This window comes from Neolamprologus multifasciatus, chromosome 2 (assembly GCF_963576455.1).
Source record: "Neolamprologus multifasciatus chromosome 2, fNeoMul1.2, whole genome shotgun sequence".
NCBI lineage: Eukaryota > Metazoa > Chordata > Actinopteri > Cichliformes > Cichlidae > Neolamprologus > Neolamprologus multifasciatus.
Window position 1 is genome coordinate 18,722,281 of NC_140440.1, and position 14,681 is coordinate 18,736,961.

The 14,681-nt window shown below is 40.2% G+C and overlaps 1 protein-coding gene across 1 annotated transcript in view; it reads left to right on the forward strand.

The window, feature by feature from the left end:
• aff2 (AF4/FMR2 family, member 2) overlaps nucleotides 1-14,681 on the forward strand; it is a 193,499-nt gene that overhangs the window by 140,213 nt on the left and 38,605 nt on the right. Inside the window, 4 exon segments of the mRNA XM_085173062.1 lie at nucleotides 11,770-11,887; nucleotides 13,073-13,178; nucleotides 13,306-13,456; nucleotides 13,606-13,821. Of these exon segments, the coding sequence (XP_085029188.1) occupies nucleotides 11,770-11,887; nucleotides 13,073-13,178; nucleotides 13,306-13,456; nucleotides 13,606-13,821 (591 nt within the window).

A 14,681-nucleotide genomic window follows, 5' to 3' on the forward strand; every position in this document is an offset into this window, starting at 1 on the left:
GACACAGAAGAAGAACCTACTTTTAGTTCATGGGAAAGTTATTATTATTTAATGAGACCTTATTTCTCGAATAGCAGCTTTTCTTTCACTTGTTGTATCCTAAAGGTGTTCAGTGTTTGTGATTATATGGAAAGTCGGGATGGAGACGGACGTTAACCACGGGCAGTATATTTATGTAAATGTAGGACCGCACGAGCTTAAAAACTTCTGACGTGAGCAAGAAATAATTATGGGAGATTACAAAACATTAACCAAATGAGAGAAGAATCAAAACTAAACAGCTGAACACTTGAGACATGCAGACACATGGGAAGGTTAACACACATCAACATGGGACAACGGGAAACTGACACAATATATACACATGAGGACAGACATGGTAACACATGGGGAACGCAGCAGGAATGAATTAGACGTGACGAGACAGGGATAGGAAAACTGAACACACTGAACACAGGACGAGACGCTGTCAAAATAAAACAGGAAGTACAACACTGAGACCGTGACGAAGATGTAGGAACTTGTCACACGCAGGGCGAGAGACATACACAGAGGACATGACAGACTCTCACAGGAGACATGGGGATGAGACAAAGACAGAAATAAACTCAAGACTAAACTGTAAGTTATTAAATGTCATGATAACACAAAGAAAGACCCAAATACAGAATAACTTAAAACACTATCTTAAATACTCGGCACTCACTCACGTGATTGGCTGAATGTTACCAAGTAGCTCTGGTTACTTCACTGGTGACACCTGAGAGCAACAACGCTGTGATTGTGTTGTTACACTGTAGCCGGTGGCCGAGCTGTTAATAAGTCACCTGAAAACATTGTAGAGCTCGTCAGTCGATCGAGCTCATTAAGGGTGTCCTGCAGATATATTAACACAGACGCTGCATCGCTCGCTGTTTGTCATTGTGGCGATGCTTGAACACAGCCACCATGTTGCTCACGGGCAGGCAGGCCTCTAGGGAGGCAGAGGTCTATACACTATCATAACTCATAATATCATTATAATCAAGTTTGATTTGTTACAAAGCCTACAACTACATCTATAATACATATGTGGATGCTTATGTAGTTACAACTCAAGTATATGTTTCAGTTAATTGTAGTAAAAGAGAATCCAGCACCCAGATAATTTAGGAGTATTTAACATAATAAGACGTTCAGCTACAGGGCCAATTAACCGTGGCACTTTCAGTGAAACATTACTTTAAAAAATTTACATAAACCAGCATTAGCTGAGTTTAAAAGAAAGACTTAGTGCTTATTGTGATATATCAAATGAAACACACAGAAGAGATTTTTAAAAAGGCTGTAAAACCACTTGCACAGTCACATGCTCATATATTAATTTGTGTGCTGAAATAGATCATCTCAAAGTTAAGACTAGTGACTGAAGTTAGTGGGAGTAAAGAAATACCTCGACTGATGTGACATGTAATACTCTCACCAGCCACTTTGTTAGACACACCTGTTAAACTAAGATATCTACGTGATTACCTTAACTGTACTTTAAGTAGTCGTGTTTCATTTCTGTTGTAATGTAACCAGACGTGAACACACTGATGTTGGTGATAAATAATGCAATCATGTTGGCAAGTTAAACAGACAGGTTAAGCAGTATCGTGCAGCTTGGCGCAAGTTCAAATGTAAAAACACCTTTTCAAACAGTGTCACCCCTGCTGCTGCCAGGGAACATTATGCTACATATGTAGAAATGGAAACCTATTATAGCCTTCCCCACAGTAGCGCCCGGGGCAAACACACTCTCACACACTCCACAAATACACAGATGCACATGCACGTATCGCTGAATCCTGGAGGCCGAGAGAAGCAACGTGAAGGTAAAAACAAAAGGTTTTCTTCTGCAGATTTTAGTTTTCATGCAACCGTGCTTAAGAAATGCTTAAGAAATGCTTAATAAATGCTGCTGATTTTGTTTGATTGAGTTTTATTGTTAGAATTTAATGATTTACTCACCCGACTAATAATCTTCTTACCAACAAGGAATTTGTATTTCCAGTAATTATTGATAGATGTGTACACTGGTGTCCCACAACAAAGTAAAAGCAACAATTTCATAAATCATGTCACATTTTCACTTTCTATCCTACACAGACATGCGTTAGGTAAACAAGCACACATGCTGGAGCGTGCACACACGCGTGATTGAGAGGGAGATGGAGAGAGATTATAAAGCCAGCTGTGCGGCAGGAAGCTCTGCCAAGTGAAGGGCAGAACCAGCGAGCTGAAGGCAGATGATAAGATGACAGATGAACTGAGCCCAGATGGCCTCCACATCTTCACTTCACAGTCCCATAATGCTGTTGTAATTGTGCATATTTTCACTCCCTTCTCCGGTTATTTGAAGAACCTGTAGTTACCTGTTCAGCATGATCACTTTTCCTGCAGCCTCTGTTGCATTGTGTCTCCGCTGGCAGCAGTTTATCTGAGCGGTGGCCTGTCTGGCTCAAAGCCATGCGCTCTCTTGTCTAAAGAGCCTGATCAATTCAGTTTAACAGCAGAGGCAAATGGAACATGAAAAAACAATATCAGCAGCTGTCTATTGTCTCTTGATTGTCCTCCTTGCATTCAATACCTCCTGGTTAATTAATGGTGACCAAGTCCAGAGTGAACAGTACAGTGTAAAGCTGATGGACCCTGGAGAAAGACCAGAAAACAAAACCTTTCTGAAAATCAGATGTAAATATCACTATATACGATGAAAGTATAACTTAACCATAGACAGGATTAACTATAGTTTTTACAGGGCTGTGTGCAATCATGTGAAAAACTAAGTGCACCTTTACTGTTTCCAAAGGTATTACCTTGTTACCCTCTTAACTTCTACGGAAGCTGCAAGGGTCAACTTTGTTTTCCATAGGACTGCATATCTATTCAGTTGAAGCACCGAATCAAACAACAGTTGCCTCCAGCTGCTTTACATTGATACAATAATACAGAAAACCCCCAGGAATTAGTGATAGTGGGAAGGAAGAACTCCCTTTTTGTCAGGAAGAAATTTTCAGCTGAACCAGGGTCAGGGAGGGGCATTATAGACAGCGTGCAGAGTTTGATATAGATATAGACTTTCAGTCTGTTGTCACAACAATATAGTGCCGATTTGTCATGTCCAGAGGCGTTCCTGAGGAACGCGAAAGGTGACCTTCAGCATTCTTATGCTACGCGCTGGGTTGTGGATGAAATCCAGTAGAATGATGCTCCCGCGGTCATACACGTTCCAGCCATGTATCCCTAACCCTGTAACCTTATCCCTAACCTTAACCAGCACTCTAATGACGTTAGATAGTGTTTTCCAAAGCAATTTAAGTAAAACGAACGTACATGTGTAGATTTATTCCAAACTCATGTGTCCTCATTTTCCGATCTGGTAATATAGGGACGTGCTGGGTGCCCGGAAGCGTAATATACTGACGTTTTGTCACCTGGCGTAAAATGTTACACTTTGGGAGTGAGAACATGTCACTATTTTAACTAAAGTATTTTTAATTTAAGCACAAATCAATCTGAATGTAAAAGTAATCTTAAGCTTGTTTTTGAAAGGGGCTGCTTCAAATCATGATGAGTCATAAAGCAATTAAACAAAACCTGAGGTTGAACTATAATAACAAACATACAAGTCTAGTCAGATTTAGCTAAAAAACAGTATAGTTTAAGTTTAGGAGGAGACAGTGACTTCAGTTTTTAAAAAAGGCCCTTTCACAGTGTACACACCTCCTCATGTTTTTATAGTGACGCTTTCTTCCCCCGCTCTAAGGTCAGACATTTTACATGCACTCAGACTACCACATGTGTTTGGCAGTGAAAACACACTCTGTAACCACTGCTGTGTTTTTGTGGTCAGGCTGGACCCACAAACAATGAGGCATCATGACACTAAAGGACAGACATTCTGTACTTGAGTAGAAATACAGATACTAGCGTTAAAAAATACTCCTGTAAAAGTTGAAGTACTCATTCAACTTCTTTACTCCAGTAAAAGTGAAAAAGTACTGGCTCAGAGTAAAAAAGTAAAAGTAGCTGATTTTCTATCACCTATTTTTATGCAAAGCAGGCTGAACCTTGTGCTACATTCATTTAACAATAAAATAAAATTAGTAGATGGGAATAATAAAGTTACTCAGCTGGAATCAGGAAAGAGAAAAAGAAGGAGAAAAAAACATGTTTATTTTCTGAGGGTGACTTTGCCTCGAAATAGAAAACATGTGTAGGGAAGAGGTTCAAGTGGATTCAGCAGGTGGAGGAATCCTAGAAATCAGTAGTAGTGGCTCATTGTGTGGGAAAGAATCACAGCTCATGGTCACTTCTGTTCAGAGCTCCAGCAGATTTTTATAGCTCAGGCTGTGATCAGCTGACCTGCTGCTGCTCTGAGGTTTACTGCTCTTTGTGGATTTACCTGAATTTAACAGAAGTTTCATGAGCTGATTTTCATCCTCGACACTGACACTACACGGTCTATGCTGGCTTTGTATTAGACAGTATGCAGTTGGTATGAAGGTAGAATTCGGTCAGTGGATCTCAGCATCATCAGCTAAAAATCATATGAATCTCTGCTCCCCTCGATGTAACTAAACTCTGCCCATGAAACCACGGCCGCTGTGCACCAGTCACACTGTTCTTTACTTTAAATCCATCACAGTGCAGCAAACTAACCTGTTTGTCCTGCACTGAACTGCAAAGGATTTTCATGCAACCTTAAATAACAACCTCAGTTTGGTTTGTAGCACATTTCACAATATGAAAAAAAAACCATAATGCCACATGTACTTTACATTTCCAGTTCATCAAACAGCGTCCTTACTATTAAATCTACCCTCTGTTCTTCCTCTCCTGCCTTTCTTATCTTTCTCCATCTCTGAGTGAAGTCAGCTCTCTTCCTTTTCTGTGAAATACAGCAGCTGGACCTTTAGTTCTTTGTTGAACTGATAGAAAGGTTACATTTGAAATTACCTGACACTTAAAAAAGAATGTAACTCCCTTTATGCTTGCTCGTCTTCTGTATGGCTAGAGGCTGAAGTACCACCTGCAGTTTTTCGGGTGTTGTGCCAAAAAAAATAAAAAATAAAAACACCCAATTTAACCCCTTCAACTATGCCACACAGGTTTTTTGGGGTTGTTTGTTTTTTGCATCTTTCATGTCTTTTTGTGCCACATCTCCTGGTAATAAATGCATTTCATGTGTTTCAGTTTGGGCTCAAATCACTTTGATGTTTGAAGCCCGCCGTGATGTGTAATAAAAACCCCTCAAAGCGTTAAACCAAAAGTAACGAGCCTATTTTGAAAATGTAAGGAGTACAAAGTACAGATATTTGTTTGAACATTCAGGGAGTAAAAGTAAAAAAACTACTCAGGTAATGTACAGATACCCAAAAGCTCCACTTCAGTACAGTTACTTTGTTACCTCCCGACTCTGCTGAAGGACCAGCATTATGTGCAGTGTTGCAGCTTGCTGTAGCACAGGACTGTGACCCACACACACATTTTCCACACGTCTCACTGGTATGATGAAGAAAAGAAAACCTCCAAAAACCAGGAATTACTTCTACCAAGCTCTCCCCCTTGACCCTGTTGATAGTTCCAACCACGAATACTTTGTTGAGTCACTATTTAAAAGGCTGCAGCCTTTAAATATGTGGGTGTCGTGTGGATCTTGTGAGGCCCACTGGACATATCAAACCAACGGATCACTTTGTCAAGGCTGTAAGGCTTTCATTTCCCCTGTTGTGCCTGTGATTTTATCACACAAATAAACAGACATCGAAGCTTCTGCTGGAGCCTGAAGATCTGACAAAGGCTATTTTGTAAGTCTTATCTGTGTTACTTATGCAACGTTGACACAGGAATACACAGGAAAAAACCCAGAGCGAAGCCTCTTTGTCCTAAATAAGCAAACAGGTTTGATGCTTACGACATAAACAAGGACAGAAACACTAATTGGAAGCACTGAAGAGGAAATTGTCTTTCGGGTAGTTTGTATACAGGAAACATATGTCCTGTCACTTCCTCTATATACAGCCTTATAACACAGACTGAGCTGAGTGATTCTAAATACGAGGTAATATAAGATATTATGGGAGACAGGATATCAACAATAGGGATTTAATAATGAAATAAGAGCTAATATCTTAAGCTCACTCAGAGATAAGTGACATATGTTTCACCGTTTCTAACTGACAACAAGGGGAATGTGTTTGGAAAAACTAGTAACTCAGTGTCCATCAAGTCATCGGCTCAGACACACTAATGCACTCCTAGATGAAGTTTGTATGTCTTAACTTGAGCTAAACATCTGAGGCATGTACACGAAACGTCCACTTAAAAGCTGCTCCGTCAGTCTGCACCAGCTGGCGCCGCATTTTAATTTGGCAACGACGGCGGCATTAATTTATTTCTGACGGCTTGATGGCTGATTCCTGAGGAAAGAGGAGGAAAGCAAGCCAGATGTAATGCTTTCACACGCATACGCATCTCCTTTCATCTCCTTCCTTCAACACATACTGTTTATGTTGCCAGAATAAAATAGGCTAGAGAGCACTCAACTGAAAATCCCATTGAGAGTAAAAGACGCTCACGCTCCTCCTTTAACTTCACTCGGCGCTCTTTAAACAAAAACGAAACACATCAGAGCGGGAAACGTAAACTCGTGACGGGCAGTTTTTGTCTTTTGACGAATGACGAGCTGAAACAAAAAAAGCCTCCCATCAGATGCATTAAATGCCCTTTGCACCGTTTGCCCATAATGTTTCTATTGCGGTGTAAAAAAAAAGACATTTTATGTTGCAAACGTCTGATAGCAACATAATGAATAATTTAAAAAACTAACATCACCCAGGTCCACTTAAACAGTTCTGTAGAGGGAGCCCGGCACTCGTACAAGTCTTTCCAGCACTAATGACAAACAAGTGCAGCCTACTTCGATGCAGCAGATGCTCAGCTGATGTTTGTTCTCACCTTGATTTCTTGCCAGATGTCTTATCGGCACTGTGGGCTAGCTGCCCACCGAGGAGAGTTAGAAAGTAGATACTCATTAAATAAGACAGTGCTTTATATGAAAGCAAGCTCCAGTTTTTCCTGGAGCAACAACAGAAGCAGATTGTAATCCGGCTTAAGAAAAAACTGCTGACCAAAAGACTTCTGCCTGCCATCGGGGTCACGTCAAGTCCAGTGTCATATTTTGGGATATTTGGGGGTGAACTTTGAACTTTGCCAGATCTTTTTGCACAGTAGTGGACAATCAGTTTGCTTTTGGAGCTTTATGTAAACTAAATGATAACTACTTAATAATTCTCTTGAAGAGATGCATCAGGTAACGTCCTCTTGTAGCACTGATTTAAGCCTCATTTGTCCAAAAGTTATTCATTTGTTAGATGGAAAAGAAAGAGTGGCATACTGTAGTCGCGCCACAGTCTGGGTCTTTTGGACTTGAATCAATAATATTAATGAGCCTCCTCTGCAAGAGAGATCTGCTGCTGACTCACACACACTTGGTTCTCTTTGGTTACACATCAAAAGATCTTTAAAGGCAGTAAGGGACATAAAAACGTCGGCTTAGACTGAAGTCCAGGTTATGTCTGCTGTTACCATCTGTCTGGTATCTCAACTCATTTCTTCATTAATCTGAGCATAAGCAGGATCGTCACTAAAAAACCTGACAGTCCTTGTTTTCAGTTTCATGCTGAAACAATCCAGAAATGCAGTTAATGTTCACATCATTCGTCTCATTGCCTCCCATTTCCTTATCAGGTATCTGACGGACACAACACTCACCACTCCAACATAAACACATACTAGACTTTAAACAGTGATATTGGGCCAAGCTGTATAACATCTCAGATTCTGACTAAAGAGAACTGAAGGAGCAACAAGTGTTTAAAAGATCATTGTCTGAGGATTTTCTGTATTATTATTATTTTACATATAATCCATTATTTATTTTAGTCAGATTGACAGTGAACAGTAAAAAGCAGTATTAAACTAGAAACAGAAGTTATTTTTCATATGTACTGCAAATATGAAAACTAAATTAGTGGGAAAAAGCACTATAACTGTAGTCTGGAAACATTAATATAATTATAATCATTGTAAAAAATAAAGCCGACTACTAATTTCACCTACCGTGGATTATTTTTAGAACGTAACTCTCGCGATAAACGAGGGGGCGCTGTATATCAAAGTAGCGGGTAAGGCCTAGCAGACTCAATCCGGTCCAGTCGCCTGTGCTGAGACACCGATCAGCCAGCGCTGACTCAGTTATCATGTTGAGTGGCCCTTCTCATTGTTGTCATGAACTGGATATCGTCTTTGTCCTGCCTTCCTCAAGAATCAAGTAAAAGTAAAAAGATAAAAGCTGCATTAATATTTCACTTAAATCTGTTAAATAATCAGAACTATGACTCAGAATTCTTGAATCAAGTTTCCCTCGTTCTGCTTGATGTGTTCAGATGACATATATTCACTATATCAGCTTTTAGGGCGTCAGCATGTCAGTTTGTTTGTAGTGTATCATGGCGCCTCCCAGGGGTTAACAGAAGATGAATTAATACATCCGCTTCTCATCTGGATGCATTTGGCCTCATCAATAAATTTCCCCCAGGCATAGGAAAGGTTACCTAATGACATTTAAGCAGCACTGACATTAAGCAGTATATACATAACCATCACAGCACATGTAGAAAATCAAAGTCCCCTGTTACAGGAAAAAAGAGAGAGAGAGAGAAATAATTGGGAATCATATCACTGACTCATTTCCTGTGTTACTGTGATGCTGATTCACCAGCCAGGCAAAGAAAACTAACACACATACATGAAGCTTTCCTGCGTTTCTTAAAAATACTTTCCGAGGGTGCCTTTGTATGTCTTCCAAACACACAACTGGCAGAGACCGCACAATGTAGGGTATGCATAGGGGCGCACACAAACATGTATACGAGAGTTTAACACAGTGCTTTGCCAATATTGTTTCAACTGGTTTGCTATTAGAGCAAAGTGAGGTGAAAATTTAATTGAAACTGAAAGAGAGGGAAGACAGAGAATAGATGAGTAATGATAGAAGAAAAACAGGACAGAGACTGCATTCATACAGTGTGTGTGTGTGTGTGTGTGTGTGTGTGTGTGTGTGTGTGTGTGTGTGTGTGTGTTGCCCGAGGAACAGTTGATGGATTTGCTGCTTGACTGCTCACACAGATTGGTGCCTGCTGTGATGGCAGCCTTGAACTGAAATTACGTGCACACTCTCACATACACAAAGGGAACTACACATAAAAAACTGTGTGCGCGCACAAGTGTATTTGTGTGTATTCTTAAGTTGGGACGAGCGGGCGTGTTGCCTCCAGGAGGCCATTTAAAGCTCTGTGGAAGGATGGATGAACACAAGGCCAGCCGAAGCACCAGAGAAGATGAGACAATTGAACAGGTTCAAAATGCTGTGTTTATGCATTTATTAGTAGCTAGGCTTTTTTTTTACCCACTGATAGGTGCGTAATTTTTTAGCAAATCAGTCATGAAGCAGTCGACTCCTCTGATTATTATCTTTTGTTCAAAAAAGTGTGTGAAATGTTTTTGAAGTGAAGAGAAAACAGGAATTAGTTTAAACGTCCTGAAGGATCTCAGAGCCGCTTCCTGAGCTCAGTTTTCCAGTTACTCTGATGATAGGCTGGGATCATAGTTCATCCAGGTCTTGTTAACTCCTCCCTGATGACAAAAATGAGAGGTGGACAAATAGTTTGGTCTTGAAAGTTGTGAAGATTTGTGTTTTGTTCCCATGTTTGGGCTAAACAGGGATAGCAGGAAGAAAGAAATGAACGTTCAACGACACCATCTATTAATCGACCAATAACGACGGAGCCTGAGAAAAGATTCTGTCTTACACAAAAACGACTTTACCTCACACTCATTTCTCCCAGTTCCATCAGGATATATGAGTTTTTATTAAATGCCACATACGATCATTAGCTGACATCAGGTGTTTGAAACAGGTAGCTGTGAATTCCCTATGGAGAAGCTGAGGACAATAAATTGTATGTAAAAGTAGCTATATTGGACATATATGTTCAATTAAATTAAAGTGTGTCAATAATCTGTATATGTATGTCTCTTTATGTGATACTTATTTCCTTCTATGGCTCTTAGTGTGATTTAATTTGACACCCTTGATTAAAGAATGAAACACATTGGTTAAAAACTGAATGACCATTGAAGGAATGGGATCATCTCTAGTGGAAAGTTACTGAGACAGTGTTGTTTAGACTAGAATGAGAGAGCTTCTATAATAAAACTGTTAGGGGCACGCCACCATTTTGAGATCCACGGCAGCGTGTCATGCAGGACGCATCTCCCTTCTAGAAGTAATAAAGTGTTAAATGGTCTACTGAGCAGTGTTTTGTCTTCCATCGGATGCCTCTGAGAAATCCAAAGAACTCGGTGAAGTGTTGATATTTACAATTGGGGGCTCGTCCGGGATTCCAATAGGAGGCTGAGGAAGACAGATTGGGCGATCTGGACACAAAAGAAGGTGTTGCTATTGTCGGGCATAAACCGGTCCGTGGCGCAAAAAAGGTTGGGAACCGCTGGTCTAACCCACAGGCCTTTGCTACATGTCTTCCCCCTCTCTCTCCCCTCTTTGCTGTCTCTATCCAAAAAAGGCAAAATGCCAAAAAATAATATTAAAAAAAACATCCAACAGAACACCCCTGTTAGACTAATAAACAAACCATTTGCTTTTCGAGGGAAAATGCATTTTTCTTCCTCTTTATTTTACATGAACATCGCACATATTCAAAATATAAATAATAGTCATCTAGAACCCCGCTCATCGCTTTAACGCAACAAACACGTTGGCTCATCTCATTCGAACCAGACTGATAGGGAGCTACGGTCTTGACACTAAAGCCAGAGAAGCAGTACAAGCAACAGTGAAAGTCACGACCCAGCAGGTACTTTAAACAGCCCTGACACTGATTGAGACTAAGTGGCAGGATGAGTCAGTAAACACTGTAGGGCTTCATCCAGTAGCAGTGAACAAAGGCTGTTTGCACCCACACACGTCGTGCATAAATTAAAGTATATTTATATAAGAAGGGCACTTCGGATACGTTTTTAATGTGCTTGTTCAAATTCATGTCCAGTTAAGGGTAATTTACTTCCTGAGTTTGAAAGTTGGATTTAAACAGACAAAAAGATTTGAGTTCATGCCAGCAGAGAGGTGACTTTGGTGATAGAGTCCTCTTGGCTGTGCAACATTTGAAATCAATAAAAGACATAATTGACTTGAGCTGGCGAATGAGAGGTCATGCCAGAATTTTAAAGTCGTTTATAGTGGATGTCATGTTGTTTAGAGAGAAAGGAAGAGGACATGCAGATGTTTAAGCCATGATTCTTTAAAAAGATCATTTCCTGTCCTAAATTTATGGATGATTGAACATTAAGTATCATCTGGATAAAGACCATCTAATGTTCTGAAAGTGTAAACCTTTGTTTCTGACAGGCAGTGCTGACAGTCATAACAAAAGCAAAAAGCAAAGCAGCGAGTGGACATCCGTGTCATCCCGCAACGTGTGAAACTTTGTGCTGAAACTTTTTGGTGTAACCTCATTAGCAGTGACAGTGTCCGTCGCTGTGCTTTCTCAGCATCCAGTGAAACTGATTTTGTTTTGTTCCATTGTGACATGTTGATCCCCCCCCCCCACACACACACACACACCCCATCTACCCCCCATTCTGTCTGTCTTTCTTTTTTAGTGGTGCATCAGGGAGCAGCAGTGAATCAGAAAGCAGCTCAGAGTCTGACACCGACGAGTCTGAGAGCAGCTCCAGTGACAGCGAGTATAATCAGGCCTCCCGCACAAACACTCCAGAGGTAGGATGACAACTCAGTGTGTGTGTGTGTGTGTGTGTGTGTGTGTGTATTTATGCAGATTTCCTGGTAACTGTGTGCACACAGTGGGCACCAACTGGGTAAACACACAAATTTTTTATTGGGAGAAAATGCTAACCATTGTTAAAATGGTTAAATACAAATAAGTAAATATTATATTCCCTTATGTTTAATGTATTGTAAAATACATGAAGAGTCATGAAAGGTGATCCTTTTTCTTAGCTGTTAGATCTCATTTAGCCATTTTTTTTCTGTATCACATGCAGTAATGTGATAAAGTCTTGAGCCACCCTTCGATTCTTTAGATTTTTCTAGGAATGGTCCTGGGATTTATTGAAACATGCAAAAATAAATGGAAATACAGTACCTAAGGCAAAAGCAGAGTTTGTACAGTTCTAATAGGTTAAAAAAGTCTGAAAGTCAGTTGATATGAACGCCATCCGACCTCACAAATCACATGATAGGGTGGGGCTAGGTTTCACAATGAGTTCACCCGAAACCTTGGCTGATTGTGACCTACACCCATCTTCACACCTTGGCTTGTGTGGTTAGGTAGAGGATCAATAGGGGGTCCATTGTCCCTCTTGGGGGGACACTCCCACAGGGCTTAAATCTGCGACTCTCCAGTGTAAGGACGGAACTGAGTGAAAAAGCCGTTCTCAGAAAACTTGGAGAATTATTCCTTAAGATTAATTTAAAAATGGTAAGAAAGCCTGGCTCCTTGTATATAAAGATAAAGAAATGAGGGGTCACTCGAGATTTTTACACAGTACTGTCAACAACGCACCAATACAAACACTGAGGCTGTGAATATCTTCAGCTCTGACAAATCTCTCCAATTTTATTTACATTTTATAAGAGACAGATCCCCTTTCACTGTTATTCTCCCGATTCACAGCTTCTCACTTTACTGTAAATCTTACCGTCTGTAAATTAAATGAACTCTTCCCACTCTGTCTTGTCAGTGCTCTGAAAGTCATAAAACTCCATCTGCAGAAAAAAACAAATTACGACAATATTTATCGCATTATTTCAATGCCTCGACGCTGCTTGGGTTTATAGGCGTGTGCCGTCAAACACACTGGAAGAAACTGATGTAAAGAGACAAAGCAGTAAAAAAAATCACAGCACAAACAAAATAAAAAGTTGTCTTTTTCCTCCTATTAGCCCGAGCCTCCGTCAACCAACAAGTGGCAGCTGGACAGCTGGTTGAATAAGGTCCAAGCTCAGACCAAACCCCTGGTTCCCCCACAACAAGAACATCATGGCACAGGTTGGTAGACATGGAAGGTTAAAGCCATTCTGTCCACGAAGAACTGCAGGATGTGCTAAATAGCCTAGATAAACATATCTTGGTTAGGTTACAATTACCTATTCTAGTCCAATGGTCCACTGCTTAGGCTCCATCAACCAGGGTCCAGAGACATTCTCCCCAGGCAATGAAGCACCGGGAGTGGGTACGGCTGCCAAGACCAAGCCCTGTGGATCGAGCAGTACGCCTGTTCCAGCTGCACCTACAGTGGAGCACAAGGACACGAGGGCAGCTTTCTGGTAGGTTTGTTTAGAATATTTCTAACGTAGCTCTTCAAAATAGCATCTGCTGAATGAAAGACTGAATGAAAGACTAATTGTAGGTTGCAGCTGGCAAAAATGTGTCTTAACCATATATATATGAAAAAAATGTGTTTTGTTTTCTTCAGCCCGGGCAGAGAGAAGGCAAAGGCCAAGCTGAGCCAGAAGGCCTCGGGGGAGGGCCAGAGGTCTAAGATGAGGCTGTCGCTGGGCCTGTTGTCGGGGCCTGAGGTCACGACCCTAAGGAGGAACACCACAGGGAAGAAACAGCCCAGACGGACAGAGAGGTCAAACAGCGTGGAGGATAATCAGAACCAGACATGGAACAGAGCAAACCAGCACAGGTAAGAAATAAAGAAAATGATGACGAGCTGCTTGTGTTTTACTTCTAATATAGTAGAAGCTTTGTTGGAGTAGTAATTGTTTGTTGTTGTTAACAACGTTTTTTTATTGTAGACACAGAAAAGTAGCTCTTCAAAATAGATATGTAACACTGGCAGGACAGATTCTTATAAGATAAATATAGTGCTGTAAAATCCTCACCATAGCATATATTCCCTCTAATGGCTGAATATAATATATATAATAATGTAATAAAATATATAACCACTGAGTTCAGCTGGCATGCTCATATCTGTCACATCTGTTGTGATATACTGTAGTGGAATGAATCTAATTTTTTGAAGTCATAGTGAAGTGAGGTTCTATATATAAATATATATATATATATATATATATATATATATATATATATATATATATATATATATGTATGTTAGGGGTGCAACGTTACACAAAATTCACGGTTTGGTTCGATACTTTGGTGTCACGGTTCGATATTTTTCGATTAAAAAAAGTGTTCATGCCTTTTTACTTTGTCATTTATTAAAATTATAAATATATATTTTAACTCAAAAGTACAGTTTTTAAATTTCATGTTGCTGAAACAACAAAATAATGGAAGAAAAAATCTGATCGAGGAATCACTTATCTTTGGAAAAGAGAGTTTATTACAGAGAAATGGCTCTTTCCAAAATAAAAGCTATACTATACACTTCTTCTGGGCTATATTCTCAGCAGCATATTAAACATATCAGGTCCCCATAAGGAGAATCATGTGCTAACGGCTGTCTAAATGACTCGGGTAAAGTTTGTAGCATGCGTGCTTGTTGTATTTGTCTGCTTCCACTTGTCTTTGCACTAG